This window comes from Uncinocarpus reesii, genomic scaffold (genome assembly GCF_000003515.1).
Source record: "Uncinocarpus reesii 1704 scaffold_4 genomic scaffold, whole genome shotgun sequence".
In the NCBI taxonomy this organism is placed as follows: domain Eukaryota; kingdom Fungi; phylum Ascomycota; class Eurotiomycetes; order Onygenales; family Onygenaceae; genus Uncinocarpus; species Uncinocarpus reesii.
The window spans coordinates 1,002,074-1,026,486 of record NW_003052497.1 but is presented as its reverse complement, the minus strand read 5'-3'; the positions used below and the strand labels follow the sequence as shown (position 1 = coordinate 1,026,486).

Here is a 24,413-nt window from a genome sequence, read left to right as displayed (position 1 = left end):
CTGCTTGACACAACCAAAGGACTTTGAAGGTATGGCACCGGATCCTCTTTCGAATATGGAATCTAGCGGGCGCGAAAAGCTGTTTATACGCGGGGGGAGGCCGGGCCTACCGTTCTAACGCCCTACAATTGAAAGCATAGGACAGAATATATACTTCCACAAAAACCTCCCCATCCAATACCTCTGTCTCGCCGGCATCGTCGTCTCCCGCGACGAGAAAGTCCGTCGGACCATCCTCGTCCTCGACGACAGCACAGGCCACACCATCGAAGTCGTCTGCTCCAAATACACACCGCCGCCCGACCAACCCCTGCCGCCATCAAGAAATGGCAATGGCCCAGACCCGTCAATCACGCACCTTACCTCGGCCACCCGCGTGCCCCTCGACATCTCCCCGCTCCGCCCCGGCGTCGTGGCCAAGTTAAAAGGCACCATAACCCGCTTCCACGGCACGCTCCAGCTGCATCTCGAGCGCTACGTGCTCCTCCACGACACCAACGCCGAAGTGCAGTTTTGGCAGGAGAGGACGAGGTATTTTGTGCAGGTTCTGTCGGTGCCGTGGGTCTTGTCGGCGGAGGAGGTGGAGCGGTTGCGTAGGGAGGATGTGCGCGAGGAGGAGGAGAAGAGGCGGAAGAAGCAGGAGAGGGAGATGAGTAGGCATAGAAGGGAGAGGAAGGTGGTGGAGAGGGAGGAGAGGGATCGGATGAGGATTGAGAGGAGGTATGAGAGGGAAGAGGTGTTGAGGCGCAAGTATGCGGAGAGATGTCGAGAGGAGAATCGCGTGTTTAAGGAGGAAAGGGGGAGGAGATGACATTTGACGCACATGCATGAAACACCAGATTCATTGATTCATATTGGCAAATACCGAAAATGACAGGCTATCGTTAACATCATAAGGGCCAATGTGTAAAGAACTCCAAGCCGCATCCCGCGTATCTTTTATATTCCCAGACTCCCCAGTCGCCGACCCTTCCCAGCCCAACCCAACCCAGCCCCGTTCATCCCTTCATCGCTGTCTAAAGCTTTTATCGTACTTAATCTGTCATGATACGAATCATACCATCAAGTCAAAGACATCGCAATAATCAGTCGAGAAGCCCAGGCCGCTTGTCTTTTATCCAAGTAGTCGTTCCAAATCTCTTTCCTCGTCCTACCATTCTTCATCCCCTTGCCCTTTTTATATCTGCGCTTTTTCTGTTTTGCTTTCTCCTTCCCGCTCCGTTTCGTTGCAACATCCTCCTCAGCATCTTCCTTTTGGTCATTCTCATTCTCACAACTTTTGTCTCCCTCATCCGCCTTTTTATCACCTTCGCCTAAACTAACGAAAAGGCCACTGGTTCTCATCGTATGCCGGGCTACGCCGCCCACTTCTCCCACCTAGAGTACCAGTGGCTCGATAATAATCCTCTTCATCCGTATCCCAGCTTCCGCGAGATGGGTGCTCGCTGTGCCTGTCCCTCTCAAACTCCCTCTCGCGTAAATGGTCGTGGACACGTTCATCCTTCCTGTATCGAACCTCATCGTCCTCTCTGAATCGAGCAGACACAGGAGTTTTCACAAAGTCTGCATCTCGATTGGCGAAATCTTTCGAATCATGTTTATTTCCGGTGGAAGGACTTTGACGGCCACCTCGAATGCCAAAATCACGGTATTTGGTTTGCTCTACGTGGCTATTCAAATTTGCTTTGAGATTGTCCTCGTAAAATTTTCCTCCAAGTTGGACTGAATAGGGCTTTCTTTCACGTTCGATAGGACGGGTTGGCGCCGGTTCATCTTCGTCGTCGTCCTCAAAAGGAGAACTCAACCTTGGATCTGCATTAGGGGGAGGCGTCCCAATTGATGGAGTGGGACGGCGGCGATGGGTATTAGGCTGCGACTGGTCTCTGTCCACTGTCTTCGGAACATTCACATGGCAATGTGTTAGAATGGAACGCTCCAAATGCTCTTTCACATCCTGATCAGGAGACTTGGGAAATAATCGCCGAGGAAGCTCTTTCGGAAATCGTTCTTTTGGGTCGTCTGGATTATTGATGGGCATCTCAAGAACGGTCCTCTGAAGGCGTTGGTATTCTTGGTCAGGACGCGCGACGATCATGAGTCTCATCCAGCGTTCGAATCCACGAGGGGTAAGGCCAGGTATATCAGGTCTTTCATCTAGTCGATCTTGGACTAGATGATGCTCTGCTTGCACGTCTCGATAAAGACGCGAGATAGATGATGTTCGGTCATCGAATATATCTAGTGAACCAGAGTTAGTAACAGTCACAATACACGAAGTTTCCCCATCGTTACCTTTCCATAGATACGGGTCGGTGGGCGATTTGGTATCTTCGTAATATTTCTGCATCTTCTCTGGTGTGACAACGATAGTGTTCCCAGGCGGGTAGGCTTCAATCTGTATAGAAAAAAGTGAGCACATGAAAAGTTGGGCTCTCCTCATCAGTCAAGGCGTACTAGATGAACAGCGATTCCACGCAAAAACTGCCCAAGCCTCGCGGTTGGCATCCCATCTTTGTCAAAAAGTTGCCCCCAAATCTTCTCTACCGGCGTTTCGTCCTGCGTCGGAGGCCGAGACAGTCTGGGGCGTTGGTCATTTGCCCCATCCAAGTAAGGGCGAGGAATCCGCTCCTGCTCTCCAAGCGTCTGCGGGAAATTCTGGACTTTTTGGGCAAATTGCGGGTTCGAAAACTGGGGAGACTGGTATGGTCCATCCTGCACATGTCTGAAGGGAGAGGGTGGGGTGTAGATTTTATTCGCAGTAGTGGGAGACGACTGTGATATTTCGGAGACTGACGGAGTGAATGGCGACAAATTCGAATTCTGGGATGGATGTTCTGGAGCTTGACGGGGTATATTGCCTACAAAATTGAGACCCTGTAGCTGTTGGATGACGCTCGAGGTAATCTGCGCAATGATTTCAGGGGAGACATCGAGTTTCTGCTGAAACGCCGTGCCGGGAGGTTCAGGCGCAAGCGGGTTATTGTTGCTATTTTGATAGAACCGTGAGGGGTCCGGAAATGGAATTGGTTTATTTGGCGGAGCGGCGATGGGTGGTGGCGGCGGAGGCGGAGATTGCTGATTCGAAGGAGGCTGATAGGGCGGTACTGGGACTGGTGGGACTGCTGGGGCCCTGCTATCCAACGTGGGATCGTAGTTGTCATGGTACGGCGCCTGCACAACGGAATTGAAAAGCTGGTCATAGGGCTGAGAAGCGCGAAAGTTCTCGTAAGCCATGGTAAAGGTGCGGTGGACCGCCGGTTCCGCGACTGACGGTGAGTATGTATCAAGCCGCAAGGGGGATATTTGAAGTTCTGGGCTGCTGGGGATATCTGAGCAGTAGCGCTGATGATACTGATGATGATGGCGATGATGTTGATGGCGGTGATGATGGTGATGGCGAGCTGACTCTGGACGACAAGCACCAGGAACGCCACAACACGCGGCTCGGTGAAGTGGGGTCGGGCTGATATCATGCGCCTCCAGGCTGTGGCTGGTGTCGCTTCAACTGCATCTCAACTCGGATGTGTACTCCGTATCTACTTCATTTATTCAATGTCAGAGGTGCCTGAGCACCTTCGAATTAAACCGCCGTCGGAATATCGCTGGATGGTGCGAAAAGGCTAGATCGCAAGCAGGCAAGAAATGGACAACATGCTCGTCAGCCCGTGTGCTAACTTGCTCACTATTACAGGAAGCTAACTAGTTACAACATTGATGCCCCTAGTCTTCGTAGACCCGGTGCCGGATCGGCGTGGGAGAAACTATTGGGAAATATCTCACTTGGACGTACCGTTTCAGCTGGGTCAGACCGATATCAAATCAACAAAGAAGTGACTTTGAAAAACCTGCTTGCGTGCAGGGGATCAGATATCCTGATAAGCGGAGGCAAGGTACCTCTCTACATGTTGTGGAAGGGCTCCATTGGTCCCAGCCTGAGAAACCCTTTGAGCAATGTTCACGCAGTGACGGCTCTGAGGGTGAATCAGCGCTGCAACCGAACCCAAGCACTTCTTCCGTTGGAATATCCGAAACTTTTCGGCCCTCAAAGGTCCTTGGAAAGTCGGCCCCGAAGCGCCTGTGGTTCTCAGCCACTCTTCGCAGCTGTCTTCTAGACGATGTTAAAGTCACAAGTTAAACAAAGGCCGCTTTTAATGCCAGGAGTGTTCTAAGTAGCATAGAGCGCGCATTATCGGTTTCCGCAGTTGTTTTTGGCTCTATTTAGACTGGTCTAACAATTAATCAGAGTAATGGAGAGTAAAGCTGTGTTTTTAACCTCTCATTAGAATTGATCAGATTAATAACACTTGGGATTACATCTCGTAAATTGGTCGGCTTTTCTTCCATTCAAGCTTGGATGCGCTCCTATTACTCTGGGAGTTTTGCGTATTAATGAAGGTAATTTGACTTAAGATTGTTTAGCCATCTAAGATGATGCGCGCAAGACGTTGACATCCCTTTAAATGACCAACTTCGCTACCAATCATATTAGAGAGGGACAAGGGCAGCGTTGCGGTGTTACGGCAGATTTTCGGGGTCTGTGTGTTTTGATATATATCTAGATAGACAGTTTCGCCTGGGATATGGGCCTGTGTCAGGACTCTAGCCTGGCACGGTGCTATAGTACTTATGTGGGAAGGATGGCTTTTAGTAGACAAAGGAATTCTGCTGGGTCTCTCAACTTGCAGTTTCAAAATATACTTCCACCACACTTGCTCTTCTGTATTCAAGTAATTTCTCCCCATTTTTTTCCATGACTAAAATCTGTGAAATCCACTGGCTGCAAGGTGCAGGTAAAATACATTCTCGGAGATTTTAATATCCACTGTTCAAGGTCTGTGGGGGTTTTCAAACCTCGACCGCCGTTATCCATCTTCCGCTGGCTGCCATAATGCATTAAATCCAGGTCTGAACGTCATCATCTTCAAAGGAGGATTCATCAGACTCGATGGTCTCACCCTCAGGCTCGTCCTTGTACATATTTGGCTTTTGTTCCTTCGGCAATTGTGCGGCCTAGGTTCCATAAGTGAGTTGGCCAAAGAAGGCGAGAGAAAACGGAATGGAAACTAACAGGGATCTTTGCAAAGTTCGAGGTCCTTTTGGCAATAACCATTCCAGATGGTTGGACGGATTGCTGAGATCGAACTGAGCTTGCAGTTTTCCAAGCATCCCGAGCACCATTGGCGAGCGAGTTTTCAGCTGCTTCGGAAGGTGGCGCAGCGATACGAAGATGCGCATTTCCTTGAGTAAGGGGAACTCCTCCTGTGGCGTTGGGGCCCATCATTTCTTCGGGAAAACGGCTTCCTTGTTCCAACCAAACTCCACCGCCCAAAGATGCATTCTCCTCTTTCCCCTTACCCTTGCTCATGGCATTGGAGGGAGCCTGGTAAGACAACTTGACTGTGTGGTCTGACATGACCACAGAGTTCGAGCCGGATAACAGGTTATCTCCACCTGCAATGGAAAGGGTACGGAATGAATTGATAGTGTAGGCATCGCTCTGGCTCTGGTAAACCACTCAGCTAAGTATTGAAGCACCACATTCTAGCAAAAGAATACTCACCATGTAGGTGTTTGTATCGATGGCACTCTCGTCATCAAGGAGCAGCTTGGCGTCGTCCATCACCGGTTCGGTGTCCATCTGACCTTGAACACAGTTGGTGCATCTCTAAAAACCAGCATATGAGATTCTTCACAGCCACACCGTAGGGAAGCTAAGATGAATATTTAGATCAGGGAGCCTACCGCACTATCGGGATCACGGCGTTGATTCTTGCTGAAAAACTCCAAAGCCTTCGTCTTGTCACACACGCAGCACGTGAGCTCGACGACCTGGTGAGTGATACAGGCACGACAGCCAGCATAGCCCGGGCCATTGAGACCGGTAGCGCCATGTTTTAGCATCGCCTTGCGAAGCTCCTCCAGCTGACGTTTGGAAAAGGCATTCGCGGAACGAATCTTCTTGCAGATCTTACATTTGACCCTTTTTCCAAGATTAGTCCTAGCTGAGGAGCCGTCGCTGAATTGGCGCTGCTCAAAGTACTCACTTCTCTGGAATACAGATTCTCTCAAGTCTGAGTCAAGATTAGCAGCTGTCCTTGCCGCTTGAGAGGAAACTGGAACCTACGCTCTCTTGTGAGCCTCAAGGTTGAAGCCTGGGTAGGGTGGCATGGCAGAAGCCTAACAGCATGCGATGTCAATAAGCTGCTGATGAAGGGAGGATTGAAGAAGAAGGGAGCTTGAGTGCAGAGGAGGCTGAAATGAGAACAGTGAGGGGTTGCGTGGTGAGCCCATCTTGGATGTCTCTGGCGGCAAGTCCCAGTTGGGAAGTTTGTTTGTGTTCCCAAGATTCTCACAGTATCTCATTTCATCGCAACAAGAAACAGATGAACGGAATGTTTCCGGTGCGTTCCTGGAGCCAATTTGCAAAGGATAGTTGCAGGAGCCATGTTTTCGCTTCTGCACAGAAACATTTTCTTTCAAAAGCAGCTTTTCCACCCCAGGTCGGGTGCCAGCTTCTTGCCCATCGATAATCTGCACGAGAAACTGGCAGTATCAATGATACTTCCGGTCTATTCGGCTGCCCGCCTTCTCGCTGAAAAGCATGGCTAACCGTTTCAAGAGATTCAAGCCACCGTCTCCTCCGCACTGACGGATCGATTCTCCCCGTCCCGTTTAGGTTTTACTTTGAGATCAATGCGCAAAGCTTCTTCTGGCTTGAGTTCAGCTGCACCGACGCAAAGAGCAGGTGAATGCGTCTGTCAAGAGCTCTGTGTGGCAAGTCGACTGCATCTCCTTTTTGGTTCCAGCCATTGCAATCCAGAAAAAAGCTAGACGGATTCCAAAGCCAATCCAACCAGTCATTTCTTCGCGAGCTGAGTCCCCGCGAAGAAATGACACCCAGGGGCACAGAAACAAAGAAAAAAAGAACAGAAATGGCCATGCAGGGTAAATGCTTCCACTTTGCCACATCGCTTCAGAAGATGGGGAGCAAACTTGGATCATTCTTGGCTTAACTGAATGGGTAACACCCCCATGGGGTCAGTCAACTGGTTTTCCAGGCCAGGACTCCAGCAAGGTGGGCGTGAACTTTGAAGTTCCTAACGGGGATGGAAGACTGTTGGAGCCGGTGAATCTCGAACGGCGAAGATCCTTTTGTTTCCCAATTCATGGCTGGGCGATCAGCTTCATCTTGTCCTGTTTTTTCCCACCCTCGAGCGGTGAACGGGCGACTCCGCAAACACGCCTGCGCCTGGGCTTGGAGGACTTGAAGTGATCACACGAGCAATCGGTCTGGATATACTCCGTGCTAGATGTTCTCTTTGCTCCTTTTCAATGCTGACCTTGGCATTCACCATGAGAGCTGATGGGCTTTGCTGACGGGTTTTGGTGGCCTCGGTAGAGTAGTGCCAGTCTAACTGTCTGCCTAGGCAACGGCAGGTTAGTTGGAAGCAAATCACCTGTCCCAGAAGACTGGAGCCAGATCGTTGATGGGTCAGATTTTCAACATGGTCGCAGCCTCAACGGAGCCACCCGGGCCCTCCTTGGTACTAACAGTAATATCCCAAAACTGTTTCAAAACCACCTGTGACCGTGGGATGTGTTTGAATCTGAGCAAGTTACAAACATGACTGGTTGGAGAAATTATTTGATTACAGAGGGCGAGCATTACAATGAGTGGTGGAGCATCCCAAGGTCAAAGTGAAGCTTTTTCGCCTTCCCTATCATCCGCCGGGGAGCGAGGGAGGAAGGATTATTGTGAGACATAGCCTCTGTCCATCACATAGTTTCAAACGATGATTCCCAGAGCAACAACTCCACCGCAAGACAGGCATTCCGACAGGAGATTTGCAGATTATCAACATCAGGTCTCCCGAGAGACTGATGAGAGACCTGGTTTGATTAACGATGGAGTCGTAATCCCAGGAAACAACCGACTTGTTCCCGCTGGCGTCCGCTATCCTGATCCGCCCAGGCTGAAGAGCTATTTTAGTCTCGTGTGAATTTCCAGCGGTGCACCTTGTATGATTGGGCCCATCCGGGAGCGGCAGCAGCAAGTTTAGCCGATTATCGATTGGCGGACAGGACTCGGCGGCGGAACTGGTCACATCGGAGCCAAGGGCCCAGAGGCCAACAGGACCAATGAACTGGCGCGTTGGCAGTGACGCAGGGTGATTTTCTGATGCACTCGTGCCTGATTTCCCCAGGCTCGCATTGTCAGGCGAAAAAGCAAAAGGGACGTGAGGATCAATTGCTGTCGCCGAGCAGCGCACGCGGGGAAGAACAGAGCAGAGAGAGAACCATGCAAGACAACGGCGCATCCATTGTCATGCTATTATTATCACCGATCATCGCCAGACACCAAGCTGTCCTCTGCGTCCCATACCAGCTAATAATACGAATCTTACGCCCATCCGGCTTAGTCACTGTCCACAGGCCAACTCCACGCTCGGGGTCTGCAATTCACGCAGTGGGCACTAGCTGCTTCGGGGCTAGGGCGTGCGCTTTCAACGTGGTGGAGGGATTGCAGTGGGGCCCATCCGCGGTGCCAGCCAGTAAGATTACGGGCCCTCGCCGGCCGGGAATCGAGAAAGGGTACAGCCGTGTATCGTACCGGAAAGTCGCCAGCAGTGGACCTGCCCCACCCAGCAGCCCAGCGCCAGGTCGGCTGACATAAGCGGTATGGAAGGGTGTCACGGCGCGGTAATACCAGGACCGGACGCCGTTACCATTCATCCCTGGGCCAATTTCGCCAAAATTACCGTCATGCCGATGCGACGCTGGGGGAGCAGCAGGACGAGTGAGGGGAGCTCAAAGAAATTAAGAATAATGAGATGAAAGGTGTCGATGTGCCTGGCCGCAGCGGCAGAGCGAGGGAGCTAACAGAAGCGGTTTTTTGTTTGTTTGTTGGAGAGCGCGACACGGGCAAATCACATCTGCTCCCGGTCAGCCAGTGTGCGCAGTGCCCTCGTCTTTTGTCGACATCCCTCCTCGTCCTCGGAAGCCTGGTCACCAAGAAAAAGGAAAACACGAAGAAGCAATCACGCCGGGTTTGAAATTGTGACTGGAGCTTGTTCTTCTTCTTCTTCTCCTTCTTCCTCGTCTGCTTCCTTTTTCTTGCGGCCGTCACGTTTCCAGGGGACTAGAAGCCAAGAAGACGTTCATCTCCTTTCAATCTTAGTGGCTCCCACGCTCCGGATCCGCGCTCCCGTTATTCTGGCTCCTCGCTCTCCTTTTCTTCCCCCCCCATCGATCAACGACGGTCGACCTTTTCCTCTTGCAGCTTCCCTTTCCTCCCCACCGCCCACTCCGTCCCTTTTGTTCATCCTCGTCCTCTCGTCCTCTTTTTCTCTCCTTCACCGTCTCAACCCCTCCCTTCACCGTTACTTCTCACTGCATACACTCTTTGGCTTGGAAACTCGAGTTAAATCCCCTTCGCTAGTTCACGCACACACACTCTCTCTCTCTCGCTCTACCTCTGTTTTCGCCCCATGCTTGCTGCTGCCTCGAGTCTTGACCAGTCAGCGTTGGGATTGCAATTGTTTCCATCCAATCCATCAGCACGACCTACCCAATCCTCCGACTCGAAGATGAACGGATAGTGCGGTCCCTCTGCCATTGGTAAAATTCTCGTCTCTCTCGTCCATTTGCGTGTGGACGGCGTCGCGTCCTCGTGTTTGTACCTGTCCCTTTGACGTATGTTCGATCCCATTGCTCCGGGCCCAATTCGACCTATTGACAGACAACCGTCTTGCTCGCAGTAGCCTCCCGACTCTCGTTTATATCTATATATTTGTTATCTGCAGGCAGAAAACATCCACCATGACAGTCAGCTACGAGCAATCGTATCGACCTTCTAATACAGCTCCGTTGGAGGAGAGGTTCGAGGTCATAAAGCAGATTGGGGATGGAAGCTTCGGAAGTGTCGTGGTCGCCAGAGTGCGAACCGCTGGTTCGCATGTGGCGAGACGTGGTACCATGGTGAGTCTTGTGAGCTTGTTGATGGGCCGGCCCCGTCCGCGAGGGGGAAAACACACAATTGACCTTGCCTTTTGCGGTTGTAGGTCGCGATCAAGACCATGAAGAAAACCTTTGAATCTTTCTCGTCCTGCCTCGAACTTCGGGAAGTGATCTTCCTGCGAACGCTCCCCAACCACCCTCACCTCGTCCCTGCCCTCGACATCTTCCGCGACCCGCTGACCAAGAAACTACACATATGTATGGAATATATGGACGGTAATCTTTATCAATTAATGAAGGCTCGGGACCACAAGTGCCTAGATACAAAGAGCGTCAAGAGCATCTTGTTCCAGATCTTGTCCGGTCTCGATCATATTCACGCACACAACTTTTTCCACCGGGATATCAAACCAGAAAACATCCTCGTCTCTGGCTCTGCGCACTTTGAGTCGGTTCTGAGCCGCTATGCCACCCCCCCGTCCACTCCACCAACCTATACCGTGAAGATTGCCGATTTTGGACTGGCAAGGGAGACACACTCGAAATCGCCCTATACCACGTACGTGTCGACCAGATGGTATCGCGCTCCTGAGGTGCTCTTGCGTGCTGGAGAGTACTCTGCCCCCGTTGATATGTGGGCGATTGGTGCAATGGCTGTTGAGATTGCCACACTAAAGCCTCTCTTTCCAGGTGGAAATGAAGTAGACCAAGTGTGGCGCGTCTGTGAGATTATGGGAAGCCCTGGGAACTGGTATAGCAAGTCGGGTGCTAAAGTGGGTGGCGGTGAATGGAAAGATGGAGTCCGCTTGGCTCAGAAATTGGGCTTTTCTTTTCCAAAGGTAAGCCAATTTTATGGCCCCATCTGTAAAAGCAGATTGCTCACATTGGTCTAGATGGCTCCTCACTCCTTGGAAAGTATCCTGCAGCCGTCTCAGTGGCCAGCGTCGCTTAGCCGTTTTGTCACCTGGTGTTTGATGTGGGATCCCAAAAATAGACCTACATCCACTCAGGCCTTGAATCACGAGTACTTTACAGATGCCGTTGATCCCTTGCGTCCAAGATCGTCTACTGCCCGTTTACTCGGCCGCAAACAATCTGATAAGGGTTTCAAGGCTCAAGGAAACGGTGATTCCCCGGGGCTTTCGTCCAAACCTTCCTGGTTCCGACGCTCTTTGATTGGGAGGTCCGATAGTCCCGCTCCTCTTCTAGAGCAAATAGACACGACCAAACAGATGCCCTATAATGGTGGCGTCGATTCACCATCGAACAAGGCCAAGGCGTTGGCCAGTAAACGTGCTACATGGACAAACGGAGCACCGATGCCAATCTTGCCATCAATTCGACCGGTATCGCCACTTTCGCACGCTGTCCACGCTCAAGCCAATTCGTCCCTTGTTAATGACAACTCACCTTCAAAGGCAACTGGCAACGCGGCGTCTAAGAAGATTGGCCGGCAATTGTCCGTCAATTCACATGGCAATCACTATGCAGATATTCATCGCCAAGAAGCCGAGAGAGCACTGAATGGTGGTTCGAACGTGACATCGCCTAGTGCCATGAAGGAGAGCTTCTTCTCTCATCTTAGAAAACGTGCTCGACGGCTCTCAGGGAGAAACCAAGCATCCATACCAAGTGATGACGTCGAAGCTACTGCGGGCTGCGTTCCGTGGTCTAACCGTTCCTCCATGGCCCTCGATCCCGTGAATATTTCCGAAGCCAAACCCAGTAATGATCTGCTGGACCTCGATACAGCTCTCCAAAACGTCCGATATAGCTTGGACATGGCATCACCTCCGAACGTGCCCGTCCATGCCTGCGGTACTACTAGCAACACTCCAAAACGCCAGTCCGTGCCGCATGCACAAGCAATTCGTGTGACAGAAAATGGAACTATTGCCAGTGGTGGGTCCCTCTCGAGCCGGGCTCGCCGAGTCATGCAGAGTTCCACTCGGTCTGTTCCACGGTACGAGACTCCGGAAGAAGAGGACGAACTCCTACAGGAGGTTCTCTACTCGACGAACTCAGCCGCGCAGCGCCTTGGGCAAGGGTCGATCGTGGATGAGGCCACCCGCGATATCTTCAAGGATCTTGGTAACCAGCCAAACCTTTCGGTCGACGCCAGCCGTCACAATCCATACCCAACCCCTTCCCCAACTGCAAGACGCGATGGGCCGGCATTTATTTCCGACATCACACCTTCAAAACCGTTGAGGATGAACAAGCCGAATATCGAAAGCCATCGCCAGTGGCCAACTCCTCCCTATGACGAGAGTGAGTGGACAAACACTACTACTGCCAACATGTTTGCCACTGTAAACATGCACAGGTGACCTGATTGCTTTTGCTTGTGTGCTCGCCCGTTCATCACACGCTTGGCGATATCAAGTCCATTTTCGATCACATTGAGACAACCAATTCCGCTCCTTTTTCACCCGATGTCTTCGTCGTTACACCCCCCCCTTCTGTTTTCGTCTGAACATATCCCGCAATAACACGGATACCGAATTAATATCATCATTCCGAATCCTGTGGATTCCAAGGCGTCCTGGTCACTTCGCGCTTATAGACTGGTCCTCTCTCCCGGGTTGGGTGGTTAGGCTTTGTTTTTCCTCCTGTATTCAGGTTTGCACGTCTCTCATTATTGGCATTTTGTTTCACGGCTACTTGATCTTGTTTTCGTCTTATAATTTCTCTTCATTTCTATACCCCCGGCCTCTTTTCTAGACTTTGCATTGGCCTTTTGCGATATATTTATCTTTTTCTAATCATTTATTATCTTATTCTCGTTATATATTTATTTTTGCGTCCAGCACTTTCAGCCCGCCGCGCGGTTGCGAGAACCCTACTTCTATCCGTTCAACATCCCTTTGTCGCTTGAACCAAGCAGCCACTATTTCTTTCTTTTTTCGTTCCCTCTACTCCGACCATCTTCGCCTACTCAGCCTCGAGTTTCGTGTACATTTATTGATGCACAAATCCCTTGCCCTCGTTTTCCTTTTCCTATTTCACATCATTTAACAGACCATTGCTTTGCAGTATTTCCATCTCGGTCGTTCTGGCGCTGCGGATAGACGTGAACGGCGACTGGGGATATCTATCATTCGTTCCGCTCGAAAGTGGGCACGCGCGGTGTGCTCGACATCTTTCCGTCTCTCTTATTCTGATCAATGTATCTCTTTCCTTTCCCTTTTCTTCTTTCCTTTGTCGTGTCCCCGAGGTGGAAATGGGAAAATGGGGGAATCATCTATGTGGGGAGATATCATTGGGGGTTTAATACTTGTCCCTTTATTTTTCCTTTATTTTCCCGTATTTTCTTTTCCATTTTCTTGTACTTTTATATTACCATTTTTTGACACATACTTTAGCTGCATAGCCGTTTATATATACTCCGCCTACCCTGTACCTGTGGACTTAGCAAAACATATACACATTTGAAACCCGAAATACCCACTAGATCCAAGACATGTGTTGTAGGGTAGCTTATGCTTACTGTCACTGAAGACATTGGAGATATTGACACAACCGTGAGAATTGGCGGCTCTGAATTGGGCACCTCGTCGATCCCAGCTATCTCAAAGCTCGGATTGTTCGAGGTGGTCCGTGCGCTTATCTCACCAAAATAAATCGCCCAGCACAACATCGCGAGGAGCTTTCCTTTGAACAATTCAATGGCGAGCGAGCCTTTCGCCGCATATCTACTTCCAGAAAAAAGAGCCTGGAGCCTGGGAATTTTTGCGCGATTCCCATCATTACGATAAAAATTGTGACATTTCTCTGCGCAAATAATACAAGACCTTCCGCGCATTCGCAAAACCAGCCAGAAAAATGGCGCCGGCGCTCGCATCCTCCACCTCACAAATCTCACACTTCTCTCCCGCAGAACTCTCCTACCTGCACACCTCCCTCGCCCACCCTCACCATCCCATTCGCCCCGACGGTCGCGCCGCCACGCAGTTCAGACCACTCACAGCGGAAGCGGATATTCTGCCCAACACCAACGGGAGTGCGCGCATCGGGTTTGCGGACGGGACGCAGGCGATTGTGGGTGTGAAGGCGGAGGTGGAGAGGACGGTGAAGGTGGGGATTCTGGGGGGGAGGGGGTTGGAGGGGGAGGAGGAGGATGGCGGAGAGGAAGGGGATGAGGATGGGGATGGTGGGAGGAGAAGAGGTGGTGGTGGTGGTGGTGCTGGGGGGGAGAGCTCGTGGGTGGAGATGTCGATTGAGGTTCCTGGGTTGAGGGATGATGATGCGTTGCCGGTTTTTTTGGCGGAGATGATGAGGGAGGCGCTTGTGGGATCGGGATCGGGAGGAGGGCAGGATGATGGTGGGATGCTTGGTGGGTTGAAGGGGAGGTTGGTTATCAATCAGGGGTGGCATTGGAGGATATATATCGATGTGAGTGCATTGTCCCGGAGGCTGTGGGAATGGGACTGGTTCCGTCATCTAACGAGATCTAGATATTACTTCTCTCCCCGCCGCTATCGTATCCTCTTCCGCTGCTCTCACTCACGACGCATCTCGCACTACTCTCCACCAAACTACCACGGCTCGTCTCCAAGGACGAAGAAGATCCCATGTTCAACGACGACTGGGCTGCCGCGGAATACCTCTACCCTCGCACCGAAACACTTTCCAAGGCAGGAATGCCACCGCGACAAACCTTCCGACCACCAGTTACGCTCCTCGTAATCTCCGTTGGCGACAACATCATCTTCGATCCAAGCAGGGAGGAAATCGCCGTCGCCGACGCGGTGTTTTGCGTATCCATCGGCCGCGACGAGAAGACGTCCAAAGATGAGCAGGACGCCGGGGAGTCGAGCAACCTGAAGCTCCTAGCCATTCGTGCGGTCGACCCGCCATCCCGCCTCACGAACTCGGGCCTGTCCAATTCGGAAAATGCAACGAACATTGGGATCAGCGCGGGCGAAGAGGCTGGTTCGCAGCAGCTTACGACGGGCAATGTGACGCAGGGAGTGTGGAAGCCCAGACAGGGCGGTGTCAAGCGGGGAGTTATCTCGAGGATTGTGAAGATGATATTGCAAAAGGGTGGTGTTGGGGAGGAGGTCATGGCGGGCTTGGAAGGGGTGGAGGTGGGATAATCCGTGGATCTCATTTCACGACGATGTTTTTTTTATCTTTTTGATTCTTCAGTCACGGCAAGCCGGCTTGCTTGCTGGGTCGAGTGTCCCGTTGTAGGGACTGGAAGACGAACTGCACCGCGAATGAGGTGAGTCGACTGCGGGCTGCTGTCAGGGTTATGACTGGAAGGACGAGGACGTGTCGAATGCAGTATGCCTTGGAACGGCGAGGTCTGCCTCGAGTTGGGCAGATATATGCCGACTTTCGACGCGAGCACGATGCAAATCACGAATGCAAAAGATTAGAATAAACCATAGGGGGTAGATGCAGATAATTGCTCATATGAAACAGGAGATTTCTTTTGCCATTCAATCATGAGTAATGGATGTATCTCTCTTCAAGAAAAAGCACTATCTGTCCGCACAATGAAACTCCAAGTCCGATGCTCTATTATACAATTCGACACCAGCATCCCCATCTTCTCGCACACCACTCACCAAATCCCCAACCACTTCTTAACCGGCCTCTTCTTCCCCTCCCAATCCACATACGTGTCTCCCTCCCCAATCTCCCCACCCTCCTGCGCTCCCGACGCGGCAACCGCCACCGCACCAGCCTCACTGCTGCCCCCCTCCTCCTTTCTCTGAGGGCTGTTATCATCCTCCTTCTGGACCGGCTCTACCTCCCTCTCCTCCAGCCCATGGGCGATCCGATACTCTTTTCGCTTCTGCACGTCATCCACGTTCCGCTTGCGCTTCTCCGTCGTCTCAAGGGTGACGTGGTCGGCGTGCATTTTCATCACGGAGAGAAACTGCCCGACCGTGTCTATGGGGTGTGTGATCAAGTGCGACCAGGACGGAAGGAGGTGCGCAAACGGCGAGGTTGCTTTGAAATTGGTGGTGAAAGTGAAGGTTGCAAGGGAGAAGAGAACGCCCTGGGCAAAAAGAGAGAGAGAAATGTAAGTGACGTGATGTACACTTAGGGGGTTGCGGGGGCCTTACCAGTGATATCCAGATGTGTATCCCCCTGCTTGTCAGGAATTTGTGCATCACGGTGCCTTCTGGCGGGAACATGTTGGGATATTTCTTCGTCTTTTGTTCTTCACGCTCCTTGGCCGACAGCGGCGGGCCGGGGTAGTTTCGCGGCACGGCATTGGGGCGAGAGCACCCTCCGGGCTGGATGCGAAGGGGGACGGAACTTGTCTGGCTTTTCGAGCACGCGGGGTTTCGGCGATGATGTCGAGGCGCAGCGGCGGGAGGCGGATGGTTTTGCGGGAGTGCGGCGGAGGAGGATGTGTGACGATGCGGATTTAGGAATGGCGCGAGGTAGGAGAAAAGAGGGGATTGTTATTGCGGATGCCATCTCGATTGATGACTGAGTGGTATATATATATATATATATATCAAGGCCAGAAATGAAGCATCAGTTCACAAAGAATCGATGGAAGGTTTTGCGGGAGAGCAATTGACCAATGGGCATCCGAGGAGCTTGGGCCAGCAGGAAAGGGTGACTAAGCATAGACTTGATGACTAATGCTCTCATTCGCTGAGTCAGCCTACTGTCGCTCTTTCTATAGAGAGAAGGCGGGACTCGATGTGACTTCCTTTTCTGAGATGCTCCTTCCCTTCTCTTCTTGCCTTCCGAATCTGTTCGAGTTTTGGCCGAGGAAGGCGCAACCCAGATGACCATTTCCAAGCAGGGAAGGCACGGGTTCTGTAATGCCAAGCCCACCTCTGGGGCCGAATGGATCCCGATTCCGCCCGAGTAATGCCATAAAGCTCGCCGCTGATTGGCTCAACCGCCCCGTTGGCCAATGAGAATGCCGCCAATAGCCCGGACCGCGTGTATTTCCAGCGGTATCGGGAATACATGACAGCAGCGCAGAGTTGCCGTCATTGCTTGCTTAGTGTCGTTTTCTGCGGTTGAAACCAAAGCAGGAAAAAAAAGTTTTCATCCTTCTTCTTCATCTCTGCTTCTTGATCTCAGTCAGTCACGGATCTCAATTGAATTAGATCGCAAACAAAAGTCTTTTCTTTCCTTTCTCTCTGTATCACTAGCTCCAGTCTTTTCTAGTTAATCACCTCTCTCACTCTTCAAAATGGGCAAGGACGAGTATTCTCCTGGTAAGTTCCTGTTCTTGATTCACCCAGCTTGTGTTGCTCTGTGTTGAAATGGGGGAGTTGCCTGTTTCTGCTGTGACATGGGTTGCGATGTGTTCTTTGACTGTGCTATTGCACTGCTTGTGTCGGACCTGCCAACTGCCTCACTTGATCTGTGACGGGCCAATGTCCGCATCGTCTCGCAACATCCAAACCTGCTCGCACCCGCATTCTGCCATTTCGCACCAGCTTCACACGTAACCGTCCACCATGTCCATCGCCGAGCTGCCCCTTGTTGTTACAGCCATTGAGCTGGAGGAGCGATGGAAGAAGGAAATGGCACAGGAACAGGAACAGCTGGCTAACAAGTCTGTCCAACCAGGCGATGCGGCCAAGGGCGCCAACCTCTTCAAGACCCGCTGCGCTTCATGCCACACCCTCGAGCAGGGCGGTGCCAACAAGGTCGGCCCCAACTTGCACGGTCTCTTCGGCCGCAAGACCGGTCAGGTTGAGGGTTTCTCCTACACCGATGCCAACAAGCAAAAGGGCATCACCTGGGATCACAACACACTCGTAAGTGGAATTTTTATGCATGTTGCGTAGAATGTCTTTGGCTAATTGTTTCGCAGTTCACCTACCTCGAGAACCCTAAGAAGTACATTCCCGGCACCAAGATGGCCTTTGGCGGTCTTAAGAAGGCCAAGGATCGCAACGACTTGATCACGTATGTTCTACCCCAATTGCATACAACCAAGAGCCCTGATCTAACCTCTTTGAACAGCTACATGGAGCAGGAGACCAAATAAATTTTCTGATCGCTTCTGTCAACGCCGCAATCACTTCCACGGGCATGGATGTGATTCCTACGGCACTTTCGAGACCCCGCCTTGGCTTTTTTTTGAACTCTGCATTTCTCAACAGGCGCAATTGCATGGACGACTATACGTCGCTTTGGGAGAAATCGGGCCAGCAGGATAATGGCGGCATGTACCAATACGAAGATTTTTACTCTTTTTCATTAGCTCCTCTATTTTCTTCCTCTGTTACTCTATAGATCTCGCAATGTTGTTTCCAAGCTATGGATCATTTTCCCAACTCTTATCTGCTCCCAAACGGACCTGTGGCCAGACGTATTTAATATCGGAGCTGTTGCAGGATGGGCTTTTGCATGTTGTGTTCCGGCCGGGCGCAAGGCTAGAAGGATGACCTGATGATTCTCCTCTCAATCAAAATAATTTTCAATGACACTCTGCTCCCCTCTCCCTCACCAGTCCAGCAAATATGAGCGCTAGATGGCAGCATTGCTATTGCCTTCAGATCCTCCACAGTGCCTTCATGTACTCACATAGAGTCTTCCCAGCCAATGAAAACAGGTCTTGTGGTCTAGTGGTATGATTCTCGCTTAAGGGTCAACTCCTGAGTACAAATATGCGAGAGGCCCCGCGTTCGAATCGCGGCAAGACCCCTTTGTCTTTTCTTTTTGCTTGTTTCTTTTTTTCCTTAACTTTTTATAACATTGCCCCTTGCGTCCTGCAAACTTCCTGTTCGCTCCCCTCCACATCCCACCGTCATCCACTGCACGCCATCCTCCCGTCGATGCCGATCCTTTGGTGCGTTGTCCTCAGGGTGGCCGTGGCTGCTGATTGGCCCAGCCCGGGGGCCACGGGATCATTCGCTGCCGCCGCTGATTGGCTGGCGGGGGCATGACAATTGGCAGTGAGGGGAAGGCGCGCAGAGAGGAAATGCGCCGAAGAGGGAAGTCACGACTGGGCCCTGTCACGTTCTCAAGCCCTCGAGTCATGTCACTCACCATCACCACATCTGCATCTCGACCACGGCTGTCTCCAGGGCACATCGCACACTCTGCGCATCGCACAGCACCCAGACAAGAGAGCCGAGATTTGGATCGCGGACCTCTGAATCCCATCCTACTGCCATCGATCTACACTAGTCCACTGATATTTAGGCATTGATTGATGCCGTCTTGGAATTAACTCTACAGCGCTGTCAACTTGTTCTCCATCGTTGTCACTGGTGGTGGCCTTCTGTCTCCCAGCTTGAATTGACTCTATTGAGCCTTCTATTGATCAATATATTAATCATATCTTGCATTCTGCCTTGAGCCTTGCGCGCTACTGCTTACTGACCTACCTGACTTACCTGCGAATCGTGATCCAGAGTGGTTGTGCGATAGTGGCGCTGACGCTTCCATTCACTTGGGAGGCCCATCATCCAGCTTCTGCCTGAAATTTAGTCGCATACACGCGTGCTGGGCGGCTTATCCTTGGATAACCACGCGCGACCGCTCTCCGTCGCGTCAGAGACCTTTTTTCCGACCTGCGCGCCCTTGCATTCCTCCATCGTTCGCGCCCAGGGGCCTCTCAATGACACAACAGCCCAGGCCCCGGAGGAGGAATCGGCCAGCAAAATGATGGCCACAGAACGTCTAGACGAACTAGACAACATCTTCGACGACCACCCGTCGCTGTCTGCCTCCCTGGAAGACTTTGAAGAACACTCGTCACCGCGCACACCGCTCTTTGGGGGCTTGCCGTCGCAGCACTCTGGGTTCCGGTCGCACGGCGCTTCTGAAGAGCCAGAGGCGCACGAGGACGATACGCCCGGGATCCTAGACGCTGCGTCGACGATTAGCGATCCGTGGTCGCCACCCGGCTTCAAGAGACAGATTACTGTTCCCAGCACAAGAGAGAATATGCCCTATCACAACCCCACCAGCATATCTGGGAGCGCATGGTATCGCCAACAACCCTATCTGCGGAACCAGCCAGATCTGAGGCCGCCCGTGGTGGACAGCCCGGCCCTTTCGAGAGAAGTGAGCCCTCAGTACGAGGATGCGCCGGAAAACCCATTATCTCCACAGCCTCTGCGACATGATGTGGATGACTTGGTACTGCCAGCGAGCATACCTTTGCCTCCTGGAACGGATTCGCCGTTAAAGGGCCGATCCCCGAGCCCTGCTCCAAAGCCCATGGTGAAAAAGGAAGATGTAGGTGGAGGCGGAGAGATTGACGGCGACAATGATAGAGGCGATCAGACTGAGAAGCAGCCAGTACATGAGTCAATAACCAATTGTAATATAATCAATCTTCCTTTTTTCTTCCGTTATTCCTTTATATTCTGCTTTTTTGTTCTCGAATTTCGTGCTAACTCCATTCAGATATTCGTTTCGCCGTTCGCGCAGAAGTGCAACATCGGGAACCGTTTGTCGCGTTCTTTAATTTGCTTGGTAGAAAGTTTGACGATATCACAAGGACGAAGTCGTCTACAATATTATCTATAATTATTGCGCTTTTGTCTATCGCATTCTTGCGCGCGCTCTTCTTGCCGCCATTACCACTCTACATCCCAGACCTGGTGAAGCTGTCAGCGTTTGCCCGCTCTTTTGAACCTTTGATCTATTATTCCGAAAATGGCGTGCAGCAGATTGGCTCCTTGCAGGAAACCGGGGTTGCAGTATGGGATCTGGGGGAGTCGGTTCGGGGAACGAACATGACCAGCGCACCGATAATTGTCCGGGAACTGGATGAATTATCAGAATCCCTCAAGACGCTCTCGCTGGAACTCACCCGGTTCTTCGCCAATGTCGACGCCGACATCGACTCCATCCTTATCGTCATGGAATGGGCCAAGCGAGAGCTCGAATCGCTCTCCCAGCAGCAGTCAAACTCCATATCCTCCATCCTTTTCGAGAACTTTTACGCTTTCCTCTCCCGCATGGGCGCTCTCGAGGTGACCCCCCTCACCGACGCCAGCAACACCACGACCCCCGCCAGCACCGCGAACACGAACGGGCTCCCCATCCCCACGCGCCTCGGCTCCATCGTCACCACCCTCTTCGGCCCGACCCGCTCGCAGCGCACCCAGTCCACCCTCTCCTACGCCTTCACCGAACTCGTCTCCGTTCTCGAAGAGGCCATCAACACCGAACTCACACACTCCACCGCCCTCTTCGCGCTCTTCGAGTCGATAGACCGGCAATTTCTCAACCTGCAGCGCACCGTGGTGCGCGAGTCGGACGCGCAGGAGCGCGCGGAGGGAGAGATGCTCTCGTCGCTGTGGACGCGGGTGCTGGGCCCCAACGCGGCGGCGCTGAGGAAGTATGAGAAGAACAAGCGGCTGCTGGGGAGCGTGCGCCAGCGAACGGTGGCGAATAAGCACTTACTCATGGACCACCGGGGGAAGCTGTTGGCGTTGAAGGTGAATCTGGAAACATTGCGGCGGAAGCTGGTCAGTCCGCTGCTCCGACGGAACGACTCGTTGAATCTGCCCCGGGCTGCGGGGGCGGGAGGCGGTAGTGGCGGTGGAAGTGTTGAAGCTGGTCCCGCTTCGCTTCCGCCGCCGATGAATGGTGTGGATGGTGTGATCGAGGGGCAGATCAAGGGGTTGGAAGGTGCGTATACGTATCTGCGCACGGTGAGGGAGAAGCAGAAGTCGAAGTTGATGGAGATGGTGTATGGGGCCGGGAGCAGGAGGAGTGGAGGGAGTATTCTGGACAGCCTTTCGGGGAAGACGGGGGAGATTGAAGGGCGGTAGCATCGAGTCCTGGCCTGGGATGGCGTGGATTCCTTCTTTTTTCCCCGTTTCACTCATTGTTTGCATACAGTCCCTTTTTGGCGGGTTGTCCAACTAGCTATTCTGGAGAGGGCTCGTTTTTCCGTTTCACTTTTTCCCTTTTCGGCTGGAGTCAAGAGATTTTTCTCATCTGCCTAACAAACCCCCTTTCTTTTGTTTTTGCTCATGGCGGGAGAAAGCGAGGGGTCCGGAGGGCTACATACAGCATGTGTTGATATTTTACAAACAAACTGGCGTCAAAATTCTAAAGGAGAGAGGGGAGAAAAGGGAACACTTGGGAGTGCCGGGGGGTTTTTTTCTCTTTGGCTGGCATCACTTTCTTTTCTCCCTTTTTGTTATCTCCCTCAGGTGCTGACCGGTCTTGCTACTCTCTCTCTTTTGATGACGGGGAAGCACTATAATTCCCGCGATATCAGGCATATAACCCTCTCTTGCAGTATCATACACCATCTATCCTTCCCATAATATACTACTCCCTTTTAAACAAAAAGAAAAGCACCACCAGCCAACGCATTGATGCACCAAAAAATGAAAAGACAAAGGGGTCTTGCCGCGATTCGAACGCGGGGCCTCTCGCATATTTGTACTCAGGAGTTGACCCTAAGCGAGAATCATACCACTAGACCACAAGACCAGCTGTGCTTATTTCAGCAGCGTGTTAATTCTATCAATGGTTCTTATAGAACCACTCCAAATAATTCCCACCAGCATTCACTAGAGTCTCAATTTGAGAACACCCGAGGCAAAAATAATTTGAAAATTCGTCTTATCCCTCCTTCTCCAACCAGCATGAAGGAGAGTCCGGAGTCCGACTCCGGACATCGACAAAAAAGAAACGGGGCCCTGCCGCGATTCGAACGCGGGGCCTCTCGCAATCTGAGAACAGAACCCAAAGCGAGAATCATACCACTAGACCACAAGGCCGATCTGATATCAGACGAGACCTGCAAAGATACTTGAGCGTAAACTCGCATCACTCCGTAGCCTTTGCTATTTATGTCACACCGGTCCCCAACAACCTCGTGTTCTGCCCCTCCCATTACCAAGTCCCAGTCCCATCCAGAACGACGATCCCAAAGCATGACACAATGCTTTCGTTGACATGTTGAAGACATGAAACAAAGGCTTCCTTTTGAAGCTCATCAATCACTAATAGGTATCTCCGTCCTTGCGAGAAATTGACCCCGAAAAGGCCGCATATCTCACTGGAAACCCCGCCGGCATGTTGGCTGGCCCAGCAAGACATGATTTTCAACTGAATCCGCCATCGATACGGAATACAGAAAGAAACTTTCTGATTATCAAGATGCACGTACATTACTCACGCCCATGCCGGAATATTGGCCCCCTCGCGAGCCGTCCCTTGTTGTCCCAAGTGGCACTGCAAACGAGAAAGCCCATATTTAGCCTGCTGCCCGGAAATACCCCGTATCCAGGCGATCGTCATGGCTGCCCCGTGCGATAAATATAGCAGAGATTGTCAAGTTGAAAGTCGATGTGATGAGATATAAATTGGCTCATCATCACCCTCCAGTACCAGCGAGTCTGAAATCTCAAGAACATCGAATTGACCATGGCAAGCAATTGGTATATTTACTTTCTTGCAGCACTGCATATCTTTACTGCAGTGCTCGCTCAACCCATCACAAGCCGCGCAGACGACTATCACATCGCCGTCGTCGACCAGAACTCCCGAACCGTCCGCGTCTTTCCCCGCAACGCCAAAAGATGGAACGACGACGCCATCTTCTGGAGTTTCACCCCCGGCATATTCAACAGCAAGTGGAACAATCTCTCCGGCGTCAAGATCCGCAAAGTCGCCAAACACGGCTGGATCGCCCTCGTCACTGCCTCCGGCGGCAAGGCCGGAATCCTCAACATCACCAAGGAAAAGCGAAAAGTAAACTTGTTCGATCTCATGTGGCAGGCCACCCCGGGAGATAACCCGCATGCCATCGAAATCGTACCTCGGAACGGAGCAATAGTGGTCGCGAGTTCTAACCCGGGGAAACTCAGTCTATACGTTCCCACGTCCAAAGATATCGACGATTACAGCAAGATCAAGCACGCAGAGGACTACCCGCTCAAAGGCGCACATGGCGTCCTGTGGGACCCTAATGGCGGGAAATCCGTCGCCGACGGTTTCCTTTGGGTGGTGGGAGACGACTTCCTATACAAGTTCAAAGTCACGGGCTCTTTCCAGAACACTCGCCTGAAGCAGGTCGGCAGGTACAACTTACCCAAGGGCGGCTTGGGGCATGATCTGCAGCCGGACTATACGAATAAACAGATGCTATTGATGACAGATTCTTATGCTGCGTACTCATTCAATACCAAATCAGGAAAGTTCAAGGTGCTCAAGACGATGATGAAACTGAAGAGTCTCGTGAGACACCCCAACGGCGAGTACATGTGGGTTACGGGTGATAAGCATGAACTAGGGCAATATGTCAGATGGGGAGCGAAGGTTGGAAGCCAGACAGATGCTAGAGGTTGGAGCGACGCAAAGTTTTACAAAGCGAGAATCTACAACCCGAATTACGAATAGAAACTCTACGGATTGAAATGTAGAACAGATGGTGTGAGCATACTTCGAAATGGTGACTAGCAGAGTCGAATTACATACAGTCCCAAATCGAACACATAGCTCTTGTTAGCTCCCCACTGTAGCATCTATCCGCTACC

General features: G+C 51.8%; 10 protein-coding genes and 3 non-coding genes across 13 annotated transcripts; 7 read left to right on the top strand and 6 right to left on the bottom strand.

The window, feature by feature from the left end:
* Positions 1 to 31: 31 nt before the first annotated feature.
* Positions 32 to 811, top strand: UREG_06464 (uncharacterized protein; the record flags this gene model as incomplete). The annotated part of the gene is made up of 2 exons (XM_002583451.1): positions 32 to 81; positions 136 to 811. 2 exons carry the CDS (start codon positions 32 to 34, stop codon positions 809 to 811), a joined length of 726 nt encoding a protein of 241 aa, XP_002583497.1.
* A 507-nt stretch (positions 812 to 1,318) lies between these two features.
* Positions 1,319 to 3,234, bottom strand: UREG_06463 (uncharacterized protein; the record flags this gene model as incomplete). Its single annotated transcript, XM_002583450.1, has 2 exons — positions 1,319 to 2,395; positions 2,455 to 3,234. The coding sequence occupies 2 exons, from the start codon at positions 3,232 to 3,234 to the stop codon at positions 1,319 to 1,321; spliced, it is 1,857 nt and encodes a 618-aa protein (XP_002583496.1).
* Positions 3,235 to 4,893: 1,659 nt separating this feature from the next.
* UREG_06462 (uncharacterized protein) lies at positions 4,894 to 6,291 on the bottom strand (the record flags this gene model as incomplete). Its single annotated transcript, XM_002583449.1, has 5 exons — positions 4,894 to 5,010; positions 5,069 to 5,503; positions 5,561 to 5,665; positions 5,743 to 6,071; positions 6,183 to 6,291. 5 exons carry the CDS (start codon positions 6,289 to 6,291, stop codon positions 4,894 to 4,896), a joined length of 1,095 nt encoding a protein of 364 aa, XP_002583495.1.
* Positions 6,292 to 9,819: 3,528 nt separating this feature from the next.
* Positions 9,820 to 12,287, top strand: UREG_06461 (uncharacterized protein; the record flags this gene model as incomplete). The annotated part of the gene is made up of 3 exons (XM_002583448.1): positions 9,820 to 9,978; positions 10,062 to 10,796; positions 10,851 to 12,287. 3 exons carry the CDS (start codon positions 9,820 to 9,822, stop codon positions 12,285 to 12,287), a joined length of 2,331 nt encoding a protein of 776 aa, XP_002583494.1.
* A 1,495-nt stretch (positions 12,288 to 13,782) lies between these two features.
* Positions 13,783 to 15,056, top strand: UREG_06460 (uncharacterized protein; the record flags this gene model as incomplete). The annotated part of the gene is made up of 2 exons (XM_002583447.1): positions 13,783 to 14,352; positions 14,415 to 15,056. 2 exons carry the CDS (start codon positions 13,783 to 13,785, stop codon positions 15,054 to 15,056), a joined length of 1,212 nt encoding a protein of 403 aa, XP_002583493.1.
* A 473-nt stretch (positions 15,057 to 15,529) lies between these two features.
* UREG_06459 (uncharacterized protein) lies at positions 15,530 to 16,109 on the bottom strand (the record flags this gene model as incomplete). Its single annotated transcript, XM_002583446.1, has 2 exons — positions 15,530 to 15,970; positions 16,038 to 16,109. The coding sequence occupies 2 exons, from the start codon at positions 16,107 to 16,109 to the stop codon at positions 15,530 to 15,532; spliced, it is 513 nt and encodes a 170-aa protein (XP_002583492.1).
* Positions 16,110 to 16,137: 28 nt separating this feature from the next.
* UREG_06458 (uncharacterized protein) lies at positions 16,138 to 16,398 on the bottom strand (the record flags this gene model as incomplete). Its single annotated transcript, XM_002583445.1, has 1 exon — positions 16,138 to 16,398. One exon carries the CDS (start codon positions 16,396 to 16,398, stop codon positions 16,138 to 16,140), a length of 261 nt encoding a protein of 86 aa, XP_002583491.1.
* Positions 16,399 to 17,405: 1,007 nt separating this feature from the next.
* Positions 17,406 to 17,941, top strand: UREG_06457 (cytochrome c; the record flags this gene model as incomplete). The annotated part of the gene is made up of 3 exons (XM_002583444.1): positions 17,406 to 17,708; positions 17,765 to 17,859; positions 17,917 to 17,941. 3 exons carry the CDS (start codon positions 17,406 to 17,408, stop codon positions 17,939 to 17,941), a joined length of 423 nt encoding a protein of 140 aa, XP_002583490.1.
* Positions 17,942 to 18,507: 566 nt separating this feature from the next.
* Positions 18,508 to 18,600, top strand: UREG_07964. Its single transcript has one exon. It is a non-coding gene; the product is annotated as a tRNA-Leu (tRNA).
* A 966-nt stretch (positions 18,601 to 19,566) lies between these two features.
* On the top strand, positions 19,567 to 21,689 carry UREG_06456 (uncharacterized protein; the record flags this gene model as incomplete). Its single annotated transcript, XM_002583443.1, has 2 exons — positions 19,567 to 20,142; positions 20,391 to 21,689. 2 exons carry the CDS (start codon positions 19,567 to 19,569, stop codon positions 21,687 to 21,689), a joined length of 1,875 nt encoding a protein of 624 aa, XP_002583489.1.
* Positions 21,690 to 22,270: 581 nt separating this feature from the next.
* UREG_07957 lies at positions 22,271 to 22,362 on the bottom strand. The gene has a single exon. It is a non-coding gene; the product is annotated as a tRNA-Pro (tRNA).
* Positions 22,363 to 22,566: 204 nt separating this feature from the next.
* On the bottom strand, positions 22,567 to 22,652 carry UREG_08023. Its single transcript has one exon. It is a non-coding gene; the product is annotated as a tRNA-Pro (tRNA).
* Positions 22,653 to 23,301: 649 nt separating this feature from the next.
* On the top strand, positions 23,302 to 24,276 carry UREG_06455 (uncharacterized protein; the record flags this gene model as incomplete). Its single annotated transcript, XM_002583442.1, has 1 exon — positions 23,302 to 24,276. One exon carries the CDS (start codon positions 23,302 to 23,304, stop codon positions 24,274 to 24,276), a length of 975 nt encoding a protein of 324 aa, XP_002583488.1.
* Between the last annotated feature and the right edge of the window lie 137 nt (positions 24,277 to 24,413).